At 43.2% G+C, this 24663-nt stretch overlaps 1 protein-coding gene across 6 annotated transcripts in view; it reads right to left on the minus strand.

Annotated features, from left to right (window-relative positions):
• The window catches only part of NEK11 (NIMA related kinase 11), a 567803-nt gene that overhangs the window by 291463 nt on the left and 251677 nt on the right, over positions 1-24663 (minus strand). For all 6 annotated transcript variants that reach the window (XR_003854561.1, XR_003854560.1, XM_029589337.1 and 3 more), the window contains 3 exons: positions 22346-22495; positions 22165-22243; positions 17626-17711 (listed from right to left, as the gene is read on the minus strand). Coding sequence is in view for 4 of the 6 variants with exons in the window: in XM_029589337.1 (XP_029445197.1) it covers positions 17626-17711; positions 22165-22243; positions 22346-22495 (315 nt within the window). In the remaining 2 variants the exon portion in view is untranslated. The remainder of the gene's footprint in view (positions 1-17625; positions 17712-22164; positions 22244-22345; positions 22496-24663) is intronic.

Here is a 24663-nt window from a genome sequence, read left to right on the forward strand (position 1 = left end):
AAATGGCTTTTGAATATGGACCTCTGTGTATAGAAAAGCCCTCATCCCCAATCTTGTTTCTTTCAGATTTAGGTTTCCCCCTCTTACCTCCATAAAAGTTAGTAATTCCATTCTAGCACGCTCTTGCTCTATATCTTTGATACAAATTCCACCAACTGAATCTCCATGGATATCTAATACAACATCTTCATGAGGTCCACAGAGAGAATGTTTGTTGCTAGTAATTAGCAAAGCCCAGAAAGTGTTAGAGTGCACTGAGACACAAAGGTATCAGCCAATTAAGTACTGCAGATACCCTATCCGGGTTCATCTCAAACCCTTGAGATGAGATTACATATACCAAGAAATGGATATGATTCTGTTCAAACACACACTTCTCAAACTTGGCAAAGAGCTGGTACTGACAAAGACAAGAAATGACCTCCACTACATGCTGTCTATGGGTGGCCGGATCTAGAGAAAAGATCAAGATGCTACTGAGGTAAACCACTACATTCTGAGAAAAGAGGTCTCAGAAAATCTCATTCACAAAGGCTTGGATTATGGCAGGAGTGTTATAAAGTCCAAAGGCATGGGCATATACTCATAATGCCCATCTCTAGTATTGAAAGCAATCTTCCACTCATATCCTGTTAGATCGAAATGACAAGTTCAGCTTGGAAAAACCTGGACACCCTGAAGTCTCTCAAAGAGTTCAGCGATTAGCAACAGGGGATAGCAACCCTTAACTATGATCTTATTGAGGCCCCAGTAATTGATACAGGGACTACAGGATGAATCCTTCTTTTGTACAAAGCAGAATGCTACACCAGCATGGAATTTTGACAGTCAAATGAAGCCTCAAGTCAAACTTTTCTGAATATATTCAGACATAGCCCTAGTTTCTGGGCCTGACAAGAGGTATATCCAGCCACGTGGTGGCATATTTCCAGGAAGCTGTTCAATAGCGCAATCATACTCCTGATGTCTCAGGAGCATCTCTTCTTTTCTTTTGCTAAAAACATCTTCAAACTCATGGTACTGCATTGGAAAGCACAGAAGCATTTCTACTATAGAGACCCCAAAAGTGGAAGCTATAAATGTTGTGACTAGAAAACAAGAAAAGCAGCAAGAAGGTACTTGTGATTTGGACTGGCCACTGTTGGAAACAGGATACTGGGCTTGACGGACCCTTGGTCTGACCCAGTATGGCAATTTCTTATGTTATGTTCAATCTATCCTGAATGCCAGCCAATGAGTGGGTTATGTAACTGAAGCCAAGATAACCCCAGAAGTACCATGCAGGAAGGCAATTCAAGGATACAGAATGAAATTGTTTCAGAGTGCCATGCACCCACTAGAAGATTCGGATCCATTGTGACCTGTTGCGCCCCTCCTTGCTTCAAGGGCCAACCATCAATAGTGACAACAGAGACTGATGCATGATTGGTCTATTAGGAATTCTGTGCAGGTTGACAAGATCCAGACAAATAAAATTACCCACTGCCCCAGAGTTGATAAGGGAAAGAATCTCCACTGATGCCAATGGCCAATGCAAAGAGACTGATACTGCATGATGCTGGGCAGCATGACTGAGGGACATCTCAACAAGGTCCAAAGGAATCTGCTCCTTTAAGGTTGGAGACAAAAGTTTACCAGGTTTATGTGGGCAATTTCTGACCAAGTTACTAAGGTCAGCACAATAGAGGCAAAGCCCCAGCCACTTCCTTTGATCTTTCTCTGCTAGTGAAAGGCAAGTGCCAATACGACCCAGTTCATAGGCTCCCTGAGAGTTGGCTCACAGAACTGCATGCGGCACAGGGCTTGTGGCTGAAAGCTGGAGCTCATATTGTCATTCACAAATACAGGCATCCAAGAGGATCAAGGCATCCAGCTCTACAGGTAGCTCCTAGGAAGTCACCTTGTCCTTGATCCAATCTGCTAATCCATTCCAGAAGGCCATGATAAGGGCCTCAATATTCGAACCTCTCTCTATCACGACCATACAGAACTCCACAGCATATTGCCCCATGTTACAGGCCCCTTGCTTCATGCGGAGAAGGGAGTTAGAAGCTGAAATCAAGCAGCCCGGGTCATCAAAAATGTGTTTAAACACAGTAACAAAAATATCACATCCTGAAATCAAGGGGTCCTTGTTTTCCCCAGTTAGTAGCAATATTATGTACGCCACTCTTGACTTGTGATCAGAAAATGGGAGGGCTGCAGGGTAAAGAATATAGAGCAGTGATTCAAAAAATCCTGGCAAGCTTTTGGTTCTCCAGAAAAATTGCAGGAGGATTTCCATCCGAGGCTCCTTATGTGCATGCTCCAGAGCTGCAAGGGTAGTAGCAGAAGGAGGCACTTGCTGCGACTGTGACACAGAGACCCCAGGGAGAGAGCTTCAAGTAAGCACATTAACTTGCTCCTGCAGGCTTTCCAGATGTTGGTTCAGTCCCCAGGAGCTTACCCTGAGCTGCCAAACCATGCAGGTCCATATTGGTGGGGGTCCATATTGGCCAGAGTTTGATATGATGGTTATCGTCTGTAGCCTGCCCCAGAAATGAGCAGCCTAATATCAGAAGAGTCAAATCCAGGCAGCTGACGGTAGAAGTCTAATACCTTTGTCAGCCACATTTTCTTCCGGTGCTGGTAGCAGTGAGGTATGTGAGACAGGTGTCATCTTCCCCCCACCCCCCCCGCCCAATACAAGCAAGGAACAAGAAGCCTGGAATAGAATGAGAAGCTGGTCAAACCAGGAATCCAGGGAGGATAACAGGCAGAAGTACTGAATATACAATCTGCAGACAAAGTCTTTTGGAGACAGGAATGGAGCCAGAATACAAGGACCAGATGGTAGGACCAAGCTCTGGTGACTAAGATCATGCCAGAGGAAGTGAGGGGCACTGGGTTGGGAGAACTGGGTAGATAGTCCAAAAGAGTTCACAGCACCACCTGTAGGCCAGAGGAGAATCCAGCAATGGATCCTTACAGCTGATGTCCTTCCTATTCCCATCCCTGGGGTCAGGAGGTGCAACTGCCAGATGCTGCAGGCCTAGAGGGGTCTGCAGTCTGATTTTAATGAAGGAGTTTCTACCCATGCAGGGTAAGTACATTGTGGGAACTAGGAAAGAAAGTGGAGATAGGGAGATGGGGCTAGGAGTGGTTAGGGGTGGGTTTAGGGGGAGGGCTTTTGGGGGGGTGAGGGTGGGAGATAAAGGGGCTTATATGGGTAGGTCTTGGAGGTGGGGTAGGGATAGAAGGGACTTTAAGGGGTGAGCTTTTGGGAGTGGGGGTCAAAGGGCTTGTGGCAGAGCAAAAGGCATATATCAGATCAGAAAATTATTCATATTACGTTACTGGCATGACAAATGTACATGGGTTGCTAAAGTATGCTGAAAGAGTTAAAAGGGTAAGAAAAAAGGGACACATTTAAAATTGGTCATAAGTAAAAAAAAAAAGGTCCAGGTCAAGGAAAGAACATTCTCTCAAGGACATGTTGCTGGCTTTGTTGCTGGCCCCTACTGCAGAGCTGACAAGTATCCCGATTCCAGGAGGGAGAATTTTGGGCCGGTCTTAGTGGTAGCTGCAGTCCCTGATTCTTCCCCTTTGAAATCAGTGCTGCTGGGCCCATAATGAATCAAAATAATGCTGTCTGAAAAGCCTAGACTGGCTGCAGTCCCTCTCTTGAAACCGGTACCTTGGCTGTTCTGAGATAGCCCCTGCTCTGGTGTATTTTCTGGTCAGGTGGCAGGACACCACATGTTGCTGCACGAAGGGAGAGCAAAGAGCCATGACACAGAGTCAAGGCGTCAGCTGAAAACACTGAGGTCACAGAACCGGCAACATTGAACTAAGAGCTATGTAATCCTATTTCTCTGTATAGACTGAGGATATCAAGAAGAAACCCCAAGAGCTGTGTGCAGGAAGGAAACCAGTTGTATGCCAGGTAGGATGAGGCTGGAGATAAGTTCATAGGCCTCATCCTAACTTTCAAATTGCTTGTGTGCACCCATTTATGCGTGTATATGGGCGCATGCAAAGCTGCAACTGTATTTTATTTTATAACCTGCATGCATATGATGTGCACAGAGACTGGCCTAGAATCTGACAGTCCTGGAACCGATGGTCTTGGAAGGGCTACACAGCATGCCCGAGTGCTGCCAGAAAGCCCAGAGGAAGACAGTGATGATGAGGTAGAAGAGGGCTCAGCAGAAAGCAGAACTGACAGAGAGGAGATTGAGAGGGAGGTGGTTGCAGAAGCTGAGCGCCATTGGGACCTGTTGGAGAAGAAGATGAGGACTACTCCTGAGGTATTGTGGCATGCTGGAGATAAGGGACAGGCCAGGCACTTTGAAGAGGGCAGCTTCTCTGATAGAGAAATGCTTTGCACTTCAGCAGAAAGTCGTATGCTGCAATTAAATGAGAGAGTTTAGACAGCGAGCCCATTGCAGGACATCCAGGGTCTGAAGCACGTGGTGAATGAGGAAATGCAGGGTATCCGTCAGGAGATCTAGGGCATTGGCAGAAAGCTGCAGGAGGAACTACAGGGAATGACCGCTGTCTGGAGGAAGATACTGTAGCGGATGCTACCCTATCAACCACAGCCAGTATGGAATGCTCCATTGCAGCCACCAGTCCCCTTGAGGCAGCCCCCCTAAGCATTTGTAGCAGCACAACCACCACCACTCTAGATTGTTCCACCGCCTGCTGTAGATGTGCCAGCCCAATGAGAGGCTCCATCATTGGATCTGCCACCACCCATAATGGGGCCTCATCCTGCACTGGGCACATAACCTGCACAGATGTATCTTTCATTTACACCTTCACTACCATAGAGGAAAGCTCCCCCCCCCCCCCCCCCCCACGCTACAATGGGGATGTACTATTCATGTGCTGTAGGGTGAAGAGGAGAGGCACACCACAGCTGGCAGGCCTTCAGCCTCTGGCCATTCTGATATCAGATCTCAGGAGCTACTCTCCACCCCATAGCCCTCTTGTAGCTTTGCAGGCAATTTTAATTTACATCTTGATATGTTTCTATTCTCTGCTCTTACCCTAAGCTTGCTTGATGCCATTCAGGTCTAGGATGGGAATAACTATTAAATTTCTGTACCCATAAACAGGGACAAACTTTAGATTTAATTTTCACAAACCCTAACTTCATGCTTACCCAATCCTTTCGGCGTTTGCATACCTCAATACCATGGTCAGATCACTATTTAATCTTCCTTAACTGCACACTTAATATTCATCATGCTAATACAAGTCCAGCTCATTATGTAAGTTATTGAAGAGCTTGTGTTGACCTGGAACATTTTAGAGTAATCAATTTACAATTTGATAACACTGAACAAGCAATTAATGATTTGGATGCAAAATTAACTGTAGTGATGGATATTGTTGGACCTTTATAAACTGTATATATCTTTTGTACAATGCCGCTTGGTATACTCTTTTACTAAAGAATATGAAGCAATTCCTAAGACATTTGGAACACTGATGGCGTAAAAATCCTATAGCCTCATGGAAAAGTGCTTACTATGCCTATATGAGAAAGTATAAAAATCAAATCAGTATCACAAAAAAAAGATATTAGTATCAAAAATCCAAGAAGCCTACAGCAACCATGCTCATTTAGTCAACATTGTACAATCACTAGCAACTGTTAGAAACCCTGTTGTGAAACCTGTTTTCTCTGATCACTGTAATCAAATAGCTTATTTTCTTCTCTGATAAATCCACTAAAATCTCATGTAGCTCCGTCTCCCATTATTCCTGATTTCCTTAATTCTGAGATATCTTGGGATTACTTTATATTAGTTTCAAACTCAATTCTACCTCCTGTACATTGGACCTATGTACTCTTTCTATGTTAAGGATGGCTAAAGAAGATATATCCTAGCACATAGCTAACATTGTAAACTTATCTCTCTCATTTGGTTTTTACCTATCGCCTTAAAACATGCTTTTGTTACCCCCATTCCATAAAGACCATCTGTAGATCCATCAGACTTTTCTAACTTCTGCTCACTATCTTCTCTCACTACACTCGCAAAACTCACTGAATCAACAGTTTTGCACCAATGAACTGATTTTATTAGTTGGTGCAAAACAACATTTTTGACCATCAGCAACATAATTCAGACAGGGTTTTAGCACAGAAATGCTATTGCTTTCATTACATGACACTGTCATTCATGGTTTTGACTGCAATACCAATTACTACTAGTTCTCCTAGACATAACAGCAGCATTTGCTACTATAGATCACAACATATTTCTTAGGCAACTATAATACTTGGGATCACTAGAATTGTCTTAAACTGGTTTTCCTCATATTTAACTGGAAGAACATAAGTCAAGATTGGTTCAACTTCCTCAAATTGGTTTTCAATATCCTCAGGTATCCCCCAGGGCTCTGCCCCTTCCACTATTATCTCGTCCCCATCTGACAGTTATTTATTTGTTTAAGTGTCACTTACAAAATATATGCAGAAGATATACACTTTCTTGTTCCATATAATTGATCCTGGTCTGATACTTTGGATTTGGGTTTATTGAGGTCAATATTCAAAGCATGACAAGCACTATTTAGCTGGATAAGCGGAACATATGTGGTAAGTAGCAGTCACTGAATATGCGCAGAACGACCAGAGTTACAAACAAGCAATTAACAGTACTTAAATCACAGAAAATAGTAATCGAGTGTCCAGAATCATGGGCAAGCAATGGACATTTAATTTCATACTTATCTTTTGTAAAATGCAATCAAAATCTTTTCAAACAAAAAAAAAAACAGTTAGAGAGATTTGTTTACAAAACTTGAAATGAGTTTTAAAATGGAACCAACATCTGAGATTATGGGATGAACTGAAAATGTTTCCAGTTATTTCTGAATTTTTGGTTATGTGTATAATACAGGTATACTATGTGGTTTTACCAGAAGAAATTCAACTCTGATTTTACTTCAAAACTTGTGATCAAATCCCAGATACACTAATGACTTAAAAGTAAATTTTTAAAGCCCGGCACGTGTGTCAAAACTGAGAGATTTGCAAATATGTTGGGCCAGCACACCCCAAGCGGATTTTAAAAGGCACCCGCATAAACACGCATCTCCTGCTACGCCCACAAATGAAAAGTTCCAAAAAAGAGGCAGGGCATGGACATGGTCTGGGTGAGGCATGAGCGTTCCTGGACTTCATCTTCAATTTTGCGTGCAAATACTTACATGCACAGGCGTGCTCCAGGGTGCTGCGCAACTTTACTTCTGCTATGAAGGACGTGTAAGTAATAACATAATGCTAAATCGATACATTGGCGGGAGTTTTAAGAGTCAGAGCTAACAGGGGAGTAGAGAGGCTTTTAAACATAGCGTGTTTGGAAGTCCTATCCCTCACCTGAGCGAACTGGGAAAACTGATAATGGCGTCGGCACACGTCTCTAAAAATTCCTCCACTTATGCGATAGAAGCGGCATTTGTGCACATAGGCGTGTCCACTTAAAATTGCTTGCACATGTGCACGCATTCAGGCTATTTTGTAACACACATGCACATATGCGCGTATGTTATGAAATGGTGGCATCCATTAGTGCGGGCCAACAAACGTGTGCATATGTGCACCTGCACACCTGTTTAAAAGCTACCATCCCAATTTGTCTCTTAAGAGACATCGTAGGATCTCTTAATAATTTCTTAATATTCATCCATTACATATTCTTGCATACTAGTAATACATTTATCTTAGTCTACCACTACAATACCACCATCCAAGTTCTCATACGAGGACTCAAGGGTGTAGCCAGAACTGAATTTGGGAGAGGGGATGCCAAGGTTAGCATGGGTGGGCACTTTAGTTAGCCCCACCTCACCCCTTACACCATCTTGTATGGGTCTTCAAGGCAGTGGCTACAAAAACAAATTTTCATTTCTGGCAGCATAGACTACATCTGTCTCTTCACTGTCTCCTGGACTTGTCTCCGCTGTTTCTCATTTTCCCTACTTTATACAAGCATTAATCTCTCCAGTTGCTGAAAAGCAATTCTGTAAATAGGCTTCTACCCAACAAAGGTATTCCTGAACTTGAAGGGGCTGAGAGATGGTGTGTGAGGGGAAATTACCTGCCAAAAGTAAACATAGAGGCTTTAATGGCCTCATATTTTTATAGGTCTAGCCCAAGAGCAATGGTGTTCCCCTTTCAAGTTAGCCTAAAGACACAGGGCAACTTTGACTGGCAGTAATTCCAATGCCTCCAGATCCTCTAATGCCTGCACCTTTAAGAAAGTGACTCAGATGGGACAAGACCCTGCTTCTAGGGTGGGGGCCTGAGCCAAAAGAGATGGGCCACAGGCCTCCCAAGGCTCACCCATCATTACTTCTCTGCTAGGGCTGTTCTTTATTTAACCTACACACACCCACACACACACCCTGGTGTAATAAATATATCTTTTAGGGCATGTGTAACTTTTAAGGAAGCGTGAATTCGGAACCGGAATTGGTTCGGATTCCGGTTCCGATTCACATGTGGGTTTTTTTTCATCGAGCCGATCGCGGTTTTGTTTATCGGTTGCGCCCGAGCCAATAAACAAAAAACCCACCCCGACAGTGCGCTTTGCTCTCTAGTCCTGGAGAGCAATGTAAATTAGCTTAGAGTGGATATTTGAGCCTGTATGAAGTCTGCAGTACAGGCGTTCTCTCTGCATGCTAAAACATGCTACTGCTTGTACTTCTCTGTAATCCAAATGTGGCGTTCATTTACTGGAATCATTTGTATATGCTGAATGTGATGAAGCAATGAATATGCAGTGAACTACTAAAGTAAGACACCTGAAATAAAGAAGGAACTGTTTTTATACTTGCATCACTTGGACAATTTCTGCAAATTCAACACTAACCATGCAAGGGTGGAGACCAACTTTGCAATCCTTCAACTGTGTAACTTCATCCAATCATTTTGTTTCAAGTGCCACCATTATGCTGCAAAGATGGGCCCAGCAATCTGAAAATCACAATCTAAGAACTAGCAGGAAGGAATCTTTTATTTTATGATTCATATTCCCATCCTGAGGTAGCAATCAGTGGCCATAATTTAAAAAAAATGAAATTGTATCCCAGTTCTGAACATCCACTATCTAACAAATAGCCTTTGTTTAGCATCTAGATAAAATGTTGAATCTAAAATTGCAATTACTAGCAGATAACCCCACAAAACAATTCAGAAACCTTGAAATGCTAAATCAAAGATGATAATTTGTAAATCCTTTGTCACATCCAGCCCCAGATCATATCCAGCCCCAGATTTGTCTGCTAGCGTTTTGTAGACCTATGCCAGCCATCTAAATCTCAATGTCAAATGTCTTCTTTTTATTTTCCTCTACTTCCTCCCACGGGGTCTAACTTCCAAACCTATTTGTGATACGTTTCTGTGCATAAGTGGATGCACAAAAATTAATGCTAGTACTTTATAAACTGTGCTGCGGGAGTGCACAGTTATAAAATATTGCATATTTTCTGCTCCAAAAGTACATACATATCTTTCAGTTTGTGCAAATATTTCCAATGCAAGAAAGCACATACTTTCTCTTTTTAATAAACATACGTGTGTATATTTTAGTTGAGTAAAAACATTAAGGGGTAGATTTTATAAGATGCGAGCGCACATGGACGTGCTGATTTTATAACATGTGCACACATGTTATAAAATCCATTGGCCGCGCACTCATGTGCGGGCGGCGGGCGCAAGGGGAGGTGAATTTATGCAAAGTCCATGCGGCGACGTAATCGGGCCTTCCCAGTTCCCTCCAAGTCCGCTCCAATTAAGGAGCGGACTGGGAGGGAACTTCCCTAACCCCCTGCCTAATCTTCCTTCCCCTTCCCCTTCCCCTCTCCTCCCCACCCCCTAAAGCTAACCTACCTGGCCTGAATTTTTTTTATTATTTGCTGCTCCTCAGGAGCAGGAGTAATTTATGCGCACCAGCTGTCCCCCCCCCCCCCCCGGCCCGTACCTTTGATGAGGTCCGGCACTTGTGTGCATACCGGGGTTTACGCGAATGGCCAGACCCCTTTGAAAATTTGTGCAGCACGCGCAAGGCCCAGCCACAGGCATAAACCCCGGGATTTACGAGCACAGGCCTTTTAAAATCCGCCCCAAAACATATACAAATAACAGCCCCAGTGTATATATGGAGGCAAATTTTCTTTTTTATAATACTTACTTGCACGTGTACTTGAAATCACCAGTTTGCCGATACCTCTGCCAGTTCACCTAGTCCATCTCCAGTTTATTAGACCCTCTAGTACTTCATCCTGAACCCCCATTAGATTACCCAGACCTCCCTCTCAAAAACTGCAGGCACTAGAGAAGTCAGGTTTCCCTTGTAACAGTCAATTAGCAGATATATTTTCTGCCATAACAAAACTGTTTTTTTCCTTGATTCCTCCATAGCCAAAACTCTAATCCTTACCCAGATTTTCCTACACTTTTATTACTGCAGTATCCTCCTCCCTGACTTCCTTCTCTCCCACATTGCTCTTTTGAAAATTCACTCAAATTACAGCCTCAAGAATATGTTTTTTAGAGATGTGAATCAGAACCGGAATTGGTTCGGATTCCGGTTCCGATTCACATGTGGGTTTTTTTTTTCATCGGGTCCGATCGCGGTTTTGTTTATCGGCTGCGCCTGAGCCGATAAACAAAAAACCCACCCCGACCCTTTAAAACTAATCCCTTAGCTTCCCCCACCCTCCCAACCCCCCAGAAACTTTTTACAGGTGCCTGGTGGTCCAGTGGGGGTCCCTGGAGCGATCTCCTGCTCCCGGGCCGTCGGCTGCCACTTATCAAAATGGCGCCAATGGCCCTTTGCCCTTACCATGTGACAGGGTATCCGTGCCATTGGCCGGACCCTGTCACATGGTAGGAGCACTGGATGGCCTCTTTCACCTCTCCTTTTAACCATGACGGCAATCGTTTTGCCTTCCTTCCACCTTTCTTAATGCGCGGAATACATATGGACTGTGTCTCTAGGACTGTATTTTTTTTTTTTCAATTTCTCTTTATTAAATTTTTAACAAATTACAAAGATAATTTAACACTTTGTAGTGGAATACAATAGCAGACAAAACACATTGATGTTATTCAATAAAATTACAGACAAGAATTACAAGAAATATTATCTCATCTTTGTGCTTGTCATTGCTAAAACATCAAAGAGGTAATACTTGCAAGAGGCTTCTGTGCTAACATTAAATAGGGATTTCCAAAAATATTCTAACTATAAAAATTGTATAAGATACAGCAATTATTCTTTATTGACCTCTTTACCATTTCCTTCATTCAGAACCTGTTGTTTGCTTTCAAAAACACTTTTAACTAATTTATTTCAAAGAAAATATATGTTATTCCTCGAAGTTTTAACATGCACTTACATGGGTATATTATTTTCATTATAGCACCTAATGCCTCAACTTCAGGTTTTAACAATAAAAAAGCCTTTCGACGTACCTGAGTACACTTTACTAGGTCAGGAAACAACCTGACCTTATTACCTAGAAAATTAATATCCATATTTTTAAAATATACTTTCATCACTAAATTCTTTTCTTGTTCAAATTAAAAAGTAATCAAAAGTGTAATGTGTGTGAGTATCTCTGTGAGATAACTGATGACAAATCTTTTAATCCCTTTACTTCCTCTCCTAGAGATTGTATCTGCACACACTGGTCTGTAAGAATTTTCTGATGATCTTGTAATATGAAATCTAACTTCTGGAAAACATTTCTTAAAATTAAAGACTGTTCTTGAATGCTAACAAACAGCTTTCTGATCATGTCCACCAAGGACTCTATGGACAGCTGATAGTTCTTTAATCCCCTGTCCTCTACTACCCCAGCTTTACCTTCTGGTGTAGAGGACCTAGCTATCACTAAATCCTCTCCATGGTCTCCAGTTGTTTGATGTACTGTGGTAGATATATCTCCATTTCCAACAAAAACCATGGAGGGTATTAGGGGGGAAGCTGTAAGCAGCTGGCGGGGTTCTGGGGGGCTTAAGGATATTTCGCCCGGTGATAGCGGTGTCCCTACCCCCGCTACACCAATGGGACTAGCACTCCCCTATGGTGTGGCTGATAATGCATATTCAGGAATTGGGCGTTGTTGTAACAAGGGAGAGGGTTCAGCTGGAAAAACCCGTACCTTGGCTTTTCTCTTATAAGACATATCTTAAAAGGAAATTTTTAACACTTAACCCAAAAACCTGAAACGGCTCTTATACAAACAATTAATACACAGAAAACCTCTTTTGGAGAGGTTTGAAATTTTCCTAATCAAAAACAGAAGAATAAAAATAAAAATGTATCCTTTAAAAGGAAAACTTACGGGCCTTAAAGTCCGTATAATCCGGACTAAGCCGGACAAAGCCGCGCGCGCGGCTTTGGCGGAGCGCCGGCGGCAGCAGGGCACCGCAAGGGCGTGGATCTTATGCGCGCCTCTAGCTCCTCCCACTGGCGTCCAGATTCAAAGAAGAAATCTTTAAGCAGGCAATTACTCACACTGCAGCAAGAAATGTCCCACACAGACTGTCTGATGAAGCTCCAATTGAGAAAAGGATTCCAAACCGCCCGGTGAGCTCTCTCAGGCCGCGGATCTTATGCGCGCCTCTACCTCCTCCCACTGGCGTCCGAATTCAAAGAAGAAATCTTTAAGCAGGCAATTACTCACACTGCAGCAAGAAATGTCCCACACAGACTGTCTGATGAAGCTCCAATTGAGAAAAGGATTCCAAACCGCCCGGTGAGCTCTCTCAGGCCGCGGATCTTATGCGCACCTCTACCTCCTCCCACTGGCGTCCGAATTCAAAGAAGAAATCTTTAAGCAGGCAATTACTCACACTGCAGCAAGAAATGTCCCACACAGACTGTCTGATGAAGCTCCAATTGAGAAAAGGATTCCAAACCGCCCAGTGAGCTCTCTCAGGCCACGGATCTTATGCGCGCCTCTAGCTCCTCCCACTGGCGTCCAAATTCAAAGAAGAAATCTTTAAGCAGGCAATTACTCACACTGCAGCAAGAAATGTCCCACACAGACTGTCTGATGAAGCTCCAATTGAGAAAAGGATTCCAAACCGCCCGGTGAGCTCTCTCGGGCCGCGGATCTTATGCGCGCCTCTAGCTCCTCCCACTGGCATCCGAATTCAAAGAAGAAATCTTTAAGCAGGCAATTACTCACACTGCAGCAAGAAATGTCCCACACAGACTGTCTGATGAAGCTCCAATTGAGAAAAGGATTCCAAACCGCCCGGTGAGCTTTCTCAGGCCGTGGATCTTATGAGCGCCTCTAGCTCCTCCCACTGGCATCCGAATTCAAAGAAGAAATCTTTAAGCAGGCAATTACTCACACTGCAGCAAGAAATGTCCCACACAGACTGTCTGATGAAGCTCCAATTGAGAAAAGGATTCCAAACCGCCCGGTGAGCTCTCTCAGTCCGCGGATCTTATGCGCGCCTCTAGCTCCTCCCACTGGCGTCTGAATTCAAAGAAGAAATCTTTAAGCAGGCAATTACTCACACTGCAGCAAGAAATGTCCCACACAGACTGTCTGATGAAGCTCCAATTGAAAAAAGGATTCCAAACCGCCCGGTGAGCTCTCTCAGGCCGCGGATCTTATGCGCGCCTCTAGCTCCTCCCACTGGCGTCCGAATTCAAAGAAGAAATCTTTAAGCAGGCAATTACTCATACTGCAGCAAGAAATGTCCCACACAGACTGTCTGATGAAGCTCCAGTTGAGAAAAGGATTCCAAACCGCCCCTAGGACTGTATTTTTAAACAATTTCCAAGCCTGTTGAACACCCCAGCACTGTCTATAATCCTATCTAGATGACGCGTGAGGTCTGCCACCTTCGCACCAGGCAGGCAAGTTACCAGGCGGACCTCATGTCCACCAGCCACCCTGCTATCTACATTTCTAATAATCGAATCACCAACTATGATGACCGGCCTAACCCTTCCCTCCTGGGCACTAGCCCTGGGAGATTTGTCCTCAGTGCGAGAGGACAATACATCACCTGGAGAGCAAGTCCTTGCTACAGGATCACTTCCTGCTACACCAGGGTGATGTTCTCCTACTGGGAGACCTTTCTGATCCAAGGCAGCACTGGGGCTGCCAGAATGGATTTGGGATTTGGCTACTATGTCCCTGAAGGTCTCGTCAATGTACCTCTCTGTCTCCCTCAGCTCCTCCAAGTCTGCTACTCTAGCCTCCAGAGATCGGACTTGTTCCCTGAGAGCCAGGAGCTCTTTGCACCGAGTGCACACATACAATCTCTCACCGGCGGGTAAAAAATCATAAATGTGACACTCAATGCAAAAGACTGGAAAGCCTCCCTCTTGCTGCTGGACTGCTGCCTTCATCTTAGTATTATTGAGTTCCTAGTTAAGTTTAGGATACTAAGGGAGTTGGAATGAGAGTACTTTAAATTTACAGGTGAATTTAGTAATTAATCAGCTAGTGTCCTACAAGGGAATGATTAAACTTTCAATAAGGGTTGGTACAATATTATGTTTTAGATAAGACCCTGATTGATTTTTAATGAGAAAGTGTCTTGTGCCTAAAAATCAGGGGTTGAGTGGGTGGGAAAGACAGACACTAGAATTAACTATCTCTGGCTTGCTTATTACTTCAGACACACACAAACTCTAAAGAATATATCCCTTAATTTCACCTTTCACCAAACTTTTATAAGCCCAAAAATTTCTGAAAACTATACTATACTCTTAAACCACGGTTAAATTAATCTTCACTCAGTCAAAGGAAGGATTTGAGATTCACACGCCGTTAGGCGCACGCTTTCGGTCCTCCTCTACTGCAAACCGTGCGGGGCCTCTGGAAGCTGGGGCGTGGAAGTCAATCCCTAGATCACTTGCAGTGACCTCTGGACTCCTCTCCTGGGGGATGCTGGGAGCAGTATGCAGATGAGCCTTCCGGTCCTCCTCTACTGCAAATCGTGATGGCCTCTGAAAGTTGGGGCATGGAAGTCAATCCCTGGATCGCTTGCGGTGACCTCTGGACTCCTCTCCTGGGGGATGCTGGGAGCAGTATGCAGATGAGCCTTTCGGTCCTCCTCTACTGCAAACCGTGTGGGGCCTCTGGAAGCTGGGGCATGGAAGTCAATCCCTAGATCGTTTGCGGTGACCTCTGGACTCCTCTCCTGGGGGATGCTGGGAGCAGTATGCAGCTGAGCCTTCCGGTCCTCCTCTACTGCAAACCGTGCGGGGCCTCTGGAAGATGGGGTGTGGAAGTCAATCCCTGGATCGCTTGCGGTGACCTCTGGACTCCTCTCCCGGGGATGCTGGGAGCAGTATGCAGCTGAGCCTTCCGGTCCTCCTCTACTGCAAACCGTGCGGGGCCTCTGGAAGATGGGGTGTGGAAGTCAATCCCTGGATCGCTTGCGGTGACCTCTGGACTCCTCTCCCGGGGATGCTGGGAGCAGTATGCAGATGAGCCTTCCGGTCCTCCTCTACTGCAAACCGTGCGGGGCCTCTGGAAGATGGGGTGTGGAAGTCAATCCCTGGATCGCTTGCGGTGACCTCTGGACTCCTCTCCCAGGGATGCTGGGAGCAGTATGCAGATGAGCCTTCCGGTCCTCCTCTACTTTTACTGAATGGATCCACAATTACATGTGTTAGATGAATTCAATACCAGGGTTTGAGTTTGTAAGAATGTAATGTAATGTAATCCATTTTGAAGTGCCAAAAAGCAGATTATAAATAAATAAATAGAATAGAATAGAATAAAATGTATCAAGTATTTTTCTGTAGTGAAGAAGTCATCCACTTAGACTTAGGAGTGAGTTTAGCCAGCCACAATGGGGGAAGTATCCCTGTCCAGTGAAAGGAAAACTTTGATCCCTGTTCACTATAAGAACTGCTTGGCCATATTCCTCAAAGAACCCAATAACAAAAGAAGGGTTTAAAACCCACCTAACAGACACTAGTTACATTAAATTAAATCTTCTCTCTCCAAGGCCTTCCAGCCCTTCCTCTCCTCTGCCCCTCTGTACATCTTGGGATGCTTCCTTCATCCTGCACTCAGCCTGGTCTTCTGTTTTTCCAAACTCTTTGGTCTTCTGCGTTTACTCTCATCGTCTGTTCAAATCCCACATGAAGTGATATTGAGAGGTCTTATTAATTGAGTAAGCCACAAGAAGTTTAAATCTCTTTATTTTTATGATATCCTTTATCAAAACTAGTAATATTTTTACATATGGCATAATGGTTGATGTCAAGGATAATTTTACCAGCAATTTTGAAAATTAAAAACAGTTATTACATGGCCATTGTCCAGTTCCCAGATCTTGCCCCATCATATGATGGCACCCTGAGCCCTTACACTGACCACCAATGCTGGATTTAAGGTATTGAGGTGTGAGAGGAGGATCCAGGGAGATGGACAATTATACCACCATCATTTCTTTTTAATTAAGAGTTGGAGATTGGGGGGGGGGGGGGTGAGAGGTGAGAGGGGCCATACTACCCCTGCATGACTTTAATGGAAAGAGGGGCCAGGGATGGTGGGGGTTCATCTCTATGGATGGCGTTGAGCAAGGGGAGGTAGTCATGAGGAACTTTTATTCTTTTATGTTTTATAGTTCTACAGTTTGTTCCTTGTAAAGGCTACGTCTGTTGTTATGGCGATGCCGTTTTTATGTTTTATGTAAACCGATACGATGTGCAAACGGTTGTCGGTATATAAAAATGCTTAAATAAATAAATAAAATTCTAATTTTTGACTGTTTTCTTTGTGGGGCCACCTCGATTGGTGGACCTGGGGTGGGGAGGCAGTCAAGTTCGATTCTTATTGACATTTTTTTTTTTTTACTTATGGGTTTTGGCTGCTGGGCCTTTTAAGGCAATGGCAGCCCTGTGTATAAGGGGCTGCCATCTTGCTTTTTACAGGCCTCTGCTACGTTGTTTTTCTTGCGTACTTTTACCACGAGTCAAAACAACATGGTGATACTGCCATGATATTTTGTTGAGGGGGGCAAAATTTCACGGGAATACTCCTCCCCCATGATATTGTGCCCCTCCCGTGATAAAATATAGTGGCTTAGTGAATCCAGGCCATATTCTAGGTGGAAACTTTATAAAAATAGCCGTCAACCTTACTATGAAAAAAATGAATATTTTTTTATAAAAATGTCTATAGCACATACTGACTTCTTACAGGGATAACACTAACTAAAAAGCCAGATCAACATGTTTGGATGTCTGTTTGACAGGTACATTAGTATCTGTCATCTCATCAGATTCAAAACTAGGCTCTATCCTACTTATTATATTCTGCCAGAACATCTGTGACCCATGCACATGTTTGACAGAGAGCATCTTCATTCTGCCAAGAACAAAGGTCATTATTCATCAATATTAGTATGATAGTTGTCATGAAAACAGAATCTATAATTTGACATACACATCTAACTTTTCATAAATCTCACTTCATATCTTCATTACTTCATCTACTAATCTTTCTGATATAAAATCTTAACATAAGCTAGGGCCATGCTAAATATAGCTGTACATATAATTAGGACATGCATTGATGATTATGGTAATGTAATTACTGTATATAGCAGATAAAAAAACAAATACTTACACAGCATGCAGGATTTGAGCAGCTTCTTTTTCACAGTTCAATGCCTTGTTCTTTAGAGTCATATCTAAGAATTTGCATTTTAAACGCTGAAATAAAGATTAAGAACTTTTTATTTTTTATTTTTGCTTGACTGAATTATAAAGCTTATCCATTTAAAAAATAAATAAAAGCTACCAAAAAAAAAAGACTATATCATCAAATGACAGCACCACTGAATGGCCAAAATGCTCAGTCATAGCACTGGATGTTGTTTTGCTTTCTTATCTGGTGAGTTCAGGTAAGTCAGAGGTGATGTATTTGGGACCCAGAAAAGAACAATCTTGGCAAGCTTGAATAACAACTATCATCTATAAGATGGCACTAATGGTAACCCGGGAAGAGGCATCCATCTCAGTTGCCTTATCTTGAAGTCTTGCTATGGTTCAACATGAGTGAGGGACATGGCGACTTCATGTTAAAATACCAGTTTTCACTTATTAACAGTGTTTCTCAGTTGTTTGTTGAGGAACTTTAGCATACCTGCCTCCAGCCTTGGGATCTAGCTCACTGCTATAGAATCACTGCTTGATTAATATACACTTTGGGGTCAATATTCTAAGATGCAATATTCAGGCTGCCTGCACTGATACAAAGTCCATGCATACTTTTTAGCCATGGCCTTTATACCAGATTTCACAGCAAACAAATGCATGGACTTGCACTTTGAAAACTGCTGCTGGCACAAAGTAATGGCAACCAAAACTGTGACAGAATTAAAATATGCTTGGGACAGGCACAGAACACAGTGGTAAAGGGAATTGGGGATGAAATGGGTAAAAGGAATGAAGGAAGGACTTTGAGTGTTTGCTCAGTTATATTTCAATTTCATTTTTATATTCTGCAAGTCCAGTTGTTCAAAGCAGTAATACAATACATACAAAAGGAAATAATTACACATACCATTTAATATAATAGCACAATAAAAATTAATAAACTTAAACCAGCAAATATTAATATGAAACTTTAGAGGCTCAAAGAGGGAAAAACACAAGTCAATAAGCATTGAGTGGTAGTTGATTGCAGCAGGCTTCCAAGAAGACTTCAGGTAACTTGCACAGAGTGGTCATTGGTTGCAACCCTAAGAGCATTAGGATAACCTGCACAAAGCAGTAGCTACAACCCTAAACAGCAGCAGTACAACATCAGACTTCCAAGAAGGTTGCAGTAATCTGCATGGTGTGGTGGTTACAACCCTAACAGCAGTGTTACAGCTGCATCAGGCTTTCAAGAAGAATGGGGACATCTACATGAAGCAACTATGATTAAAACTCAGTCATCAATGAGAATGTGAAGACTGAATGTTTAGGACAAAAGCCTCACGGGTCTTGGTGGCTGAAAGGACTATTGCAGGGCTTGATAGTTGCTCATGGAAGTAGGCCTGGGTGTTGATCTTGTGGGAGTCAAAGAGGAAGACAAGACCTAGGGTGGCCTAATATCAGAGGTGGTAGAGAATGGCACAGTGGCAGGGTTTGAATATGCTTGGGACAGATGGTAGGAGGAGGGTGATGGTGATGGTGGTAAGATAGAGAGGGGGTCACGTGTAAGATGGTGTTGGTTTGGGTTAACTGAGCCTCACACAATTGAATTAAGAATATTGTAAACTTGTGTAACAAATTTTACGTGACTCCATTATTGCTTCCTCCTTATTTTGTACCCATTAGAGAGAGGGTCCTGTGATTGAGGACCATGCCACAAAAGAGATAGTGAAGCTTAAAGGGCACTGAGTCAAGACATAAGTAGGAATGAGGATAATCAGCATTGGAAAAGTGAATACAATACTAAAGACAAGATGTAAAAAGGGGGTATTGAAAGTATAAGAAAGGAAGAGAGATTAGCCTGAAAAGGGACATAGTTTTGAAGAAACTACCCCTGCATGCAGGGAGATGAAGAAAAGGATCAAAGATAGCATGCACACAGCCATAAAAATGAAAGATGTGTGATGAACAAGCGTGAGTAAAATGAGTGGAGGAGAAGTTTAGCAGGCAAGATGAAGGAAAAGAGGGGAGAGAAAGGGTACAAAGATGGGGGAAGTAGAACGTGTATGTGGGGGGCAGTATTTAAGAGCAGATTCTAAAGGAAAAGATGGAATAGAAAAAGTGAAAGTGATAAGCTGAAGGGCATGAGGGGTATGGAAGGAGAAGTAAAAAAGAAGAAGATGCCAATGAAGAAGACAGAAGCAAGAATCAGGTATAAAAGTGACAAAGTCCTTGAAGGTATTGTCTGAAGACCCTGCAGAAAAGGAAAGATTTAAAATTCAGACAAGGTGGGAAGATTCCAAACACAAAAACATAAGACAGCAAACGAGCAAGAGGCAGATAAAGAGAAAAACGTACTCCAAAACAGCCCACCCATGAAAGATTTGAGCTATGTGCAATGGCGGCCAACCACACTGGAGTTGCTCTTGCTTGACAGAAAAGTAAATGTATTTAGCTCAAAGGCCTTCGAGAGCCAATAAAAAAAGACACATTTAGATATTAGTGAATCACTCTAAGGAATTAAGGGGATCTTTGGAATATTTTACAGTGTCACACCAATCCCCTCCCCTTATTATTTGGACCAATATGATAGAAACTGTGAGAAAATGAAAAGAAGGTTGCACTGAAAAGAAATTCTCTAAAGGAAGATATTCAGCGAGCCAATGAGCAAGAACATTACCTGGGAAACTTTACCAGATATTCAGCAGCACTTATCCACATAAGTCTGCTATTCAGTATGCCCAGATAACATTATTTGCAGTACTTTAGGCAGATATTTTTCCTACCAGATTTACTTGGCTAACTTCACTGGGCAGCACATATATCAGCATTCACTGGCAAAAATATAACCATGCCCCCTGAATATCTCCATCACCAAATTTTGTTCAGGTAATGAGAAACCCAGACAAAATTCAGCCTGGGAGCGGGGGATATTTCAAATCTTGGCTTTTGTCTGGGTAACTCCAAAAGTTGCCTGGACAAAGCCTTTGAATATCGACACCCTCCAGACTTTTTCTTTGCTTTTGTCTCTCCCCTGGACCCTTGCTGCTACCTCTCTCTCCCATCATTGATGGGGAGAGCACTACCACAGTGACCCTAGGGGCAGGGGAAGGGGTTTCTGGCACCAAGTGGCTTCTTCCTCCTACCACAGCTGATTGATGCTCCTGATCAGGTTGAGCCAATCAGCTACAGGAAATGGTAAAAAGCAGCAGTGAGCTTTCTTTGGCCCAGGGGATTGAACTCCGCTGGGCCACCTCGGCAGCACTGCTCTTTAGCCCAGTAGAATGGACTCCACCATGCCAGGTCAGCAGCACTCCTCTTCAGTATGGCAGGACTGGGCTCCTCTGAGCTATGCTACTGGTACTCCTCTTCAACCCAATGGGATGGCTTCCACTGGGCTACCTCAAGTCAACAGAACTTCTCTTTGGCCTGGTAGGATGGCCTCCACCAGGCCACTTCAGTCTGGTGGGTGTCTTCAGCAGGCAGAACCTCCACTCTAAGTACCAGATATCTTTGGCTTTGAAGAAGGTTAGGCAAGTGCTTTGGTCACTATTATAAGACTAGGTAGGTTTCTGAACATGGTCAACTTATATTCAGGTCAACATGTTATTTGGGTTAAAATGAAAAATGGGCAGAGGTCCATCAAGTCTAACCTTCTTCTGATTGCCTAATAGCTTTCTTAACATGGTAATCCAGAGAAAGATTACCATACAGTTGTTGCCAATTCTGCAACAATGAAAACAATTCCTTCCTGACCCCAAATATGACAATTGTCTCAGAATCGCTGGATGTTTAACCATATCATCATGCTCACCAATATGTTTTTACTCTAAAGTTTTCGCCAGTTTACTTTTTAATTGATTTAGGGACAAATGTACTACATATGTTTTTTCCCTTTTTGTGTCCTTGGGGGAAATGTTTATGATAGAAGGCCCTTAGATGTCAGTATTCAAAATTGAACATTTATGTAAGTTAGCCAGATAAGACTTATTCAGCTAATTTACATGCCATATTAAGCAGCACTGCTGTGCTGCTGAATATCCCTGTATTTGGAGCTACTTATCTGGATTAGTTATATCCGGCTATGTTAGACCTTCTATGGCAGGTCTAACTTAACTAGATAAGCCCAAATTTTGGTGCTTAACTGGCTAAGTTTGCCGGATAAGTAGCTCTGCCCCATTACCCATTCCCTATCCCTGATTCATCTGGCTATCTATTTAGCCAGATAAGTGGCTTATCTGGCCAAGAAGCAACTACTGAACATAGCCAGATATTCAGCAGCTGCTGCATAGCCGAATGAGTCACTACTGGATCATGTGTGTAATGATCTGTTATGGCCTTTGTGCGCCTGTTGTGACTGTAAGTGTGCGTGTGACCAGTGGACTACTTCAGAAAATTCTTATTGTACATACACAATCTATGCCCGTGCATTTCAAGGAAATGCAATGCAATTCTATTAACAAAAGCTAGCAGGAATTTAACAAAATAAATGATAGCTTTTCTGATGTGTTTTCACTATAAATACCTGTAGCTGTTCATTGATATAGGAAATCTTTAGAATTTCTTCTGTAGATGGTCTCTGTGAAGGATCTTTATTCAGCATGCTGAAATATTGTATAAATAACAGTCATTATATTGAAACTGAATTATTTTCAATATGATTACAATAGAATATAACAAAGTAAAGAGATGCTGTAAGAACATACCTTCTCATGACAGCACTGAGTTTACTTGAATACTTCTCTGGAAGAGAAGGTGTTTCGCCTTCCACGATTTTGAAAACTACAGACATGAAGTTATATCCAGTGAATGCATGATCCAAACAACACATCTCATACAAAATACATGCCAGTGACCTGAAACAACAAAATTCAAAAGGGATTAAGCCAGAAAATCAAGATAGGATTTTGAAAGCTGTACGCATAGAGTTAACACACACAAGCTGTGCTACATATGTACATAAGCTAAATGGCAGAAAGGTCTGGTATTGGCATATGCTGGTGTACTGCATCATAGCCATGCTTGTTCTACCTCCTTGACCAATTGTACATTAGGGGCCATATATTACTTTCAAGGCTAAAAAATGCTAGAAAAAGTCAATTTGCAAAGTTTTCAAATAGCAACTTCTGGAAGGAAAATATTTTACAAAAGAAATTTTGTAAAGAAAAATGTGTTTAAAAGCGCTGTGGAGGTCACGCGATGTGGTGAGCCGGGAAGGCGAACTTCATCTCGGCTCCGAGTGCCTGCTCCCACTATCCTGTCAAATCCTCGCTGATACTGGAGCTCCCAACTTCTCCAATACCAGATTTGTTTAGTGCTTATGTCTATTGTAAATTATATGCAGTGATCTCCTCCCACAATGTCAACAAAAGGAGCTTAACTTTCACACATAGATTATTGCATTACATTGTTACCGTACTTTTGATGGCACATGATTAAATTTGTAAACTATACCACTCATATTTTCTTTATTGTGCCTTGTTGTAAACTGTTGTGATGATTAGCTAACTTAACAACGGAATAGAAAAGTTTTTAAAGAAAGAAAGAAAGAAAAGCCCCACTGTCAGGATTTTAAGATGGCGCGCGGGAGCAATAGCACAGGGGATACCTCTGTTTCAGCAGTCACCATAGCAGATATCAAGGAAGCACCCCTGACCAACTTCTATGTGGATGTCCTTGCTCAACAAGCATTCCCATCAGACTTCAATGTAGCCCATATAACAGTACTCCCCAAACCGGGTAAGGACCCTTTGTTGCCCGCTTCCTATCGGTCAATCTCATAGAAACATAGAAGTGACAGCAGAAGAAGACCAACGGCCCATCCAGTCTGCCCAGCAAACTACGCAGTTTATCCATTTTTTTCCCCCCCTTTTTTCTCCCTCCCACCCATCTCTATTGGCTTCCAGCACCCTCTGGCCCCAATTCCCTTCCACCCCTCCACCAATGCAGAGAGCAGCGCCATCCTAGTGAACATCCAGCTCAATCAGGGGTAGCAACTGCCGCAACCAGCAGGCCACACCCCTGCCCCTTACCCACCCCTGTTTTGTTTGCTTGTTTGGTTTTTTTTTATTTTTTTGAGATGGCAGCCTTCCATCCTTCCGCTCCGTGAAGGTGGAACACCAACCACTGGCCACTGGCATCCCGCTCCGTGAATGCCTCAGTGGCTACTGCCGCTCCGTGCAGTGTTTTGCTGCCTGAAGGTGGAACACCAACTACTGGCCACTGGCATCCCGCTCCGTGAATGCCTCAGTGGCTACTGCTGCTCCGTGCAGTGTTTGCTGCCTCCTCTCTATTTATGCCCACTAGACTTGATGGATCCACAGTGTTTATCCCACGCCCCTTTGAAGTCCTTCACAGTTTTAGACTTCACCACTTCCTCCGGAAGGGCATTCCAGGCATCCACCACCCTTTTCCGTGAAGAAATACTTCCTGACATTGGTTCTTAGTCTTCCTCCCCGGAGCCTCAGCTCGTGACCTCTGGTTCTGCTGATTTTTTTCCTACGGAAAAGGTTTGTCGTTGTCTTTGGATCATTAAAGCTTTTCAAGAATCTGAAAGTCTGAATCATATCACCCCTACTCCTCCTTTCCTCCAGGGTGTACATATTTAGATTCTTCAATCTCTCCTCGTACGTCATCCGATGAAGATCCTCCACCTTCCTGGTCGCCCTTCTCTGTACCGCTTCCATCTTGTCTTTGTCTCTTTGTAGATACGGTCTCCAGAACTGAACACAGTACTCCAGGTGAGTCCTCACCAAGGACCTGTACAAGGGGATAATCACTTCCCTTTTCTTACTCGATATTCCTCTCTCTATGCAGCCCAGCATTCTTCTGGCTTTTGCTATCGCCTTGTCGCATTGTTTCGCAGACTTCATATCATTAGACACTATCACCCCAAGGTCCCTCTCCTGCTCCGTGCACATCAGCCTTTCCCCCCCATCAAATACAGTTCATTCGGATTTCCACTCCCCATATGCATGACTTTGCACTTCTTGGCATTGAATCTCAGCTGCCATATCTTCGACCA

Source organism: Rhinatrema bivittatum, chromosome 2 (genome assembly GCF_901001135.1).
Source record: "Rhinatrema bivittatum chromosome 2, aRhiBiv1.1, whole genome shotgun sequence".
NCBI lineage: Eukaryota > Metazoa > Chordata > Amphibia > Gymnophiona > Rhinatrematidae > Rhinatrema > Rhinatrema bivittatum.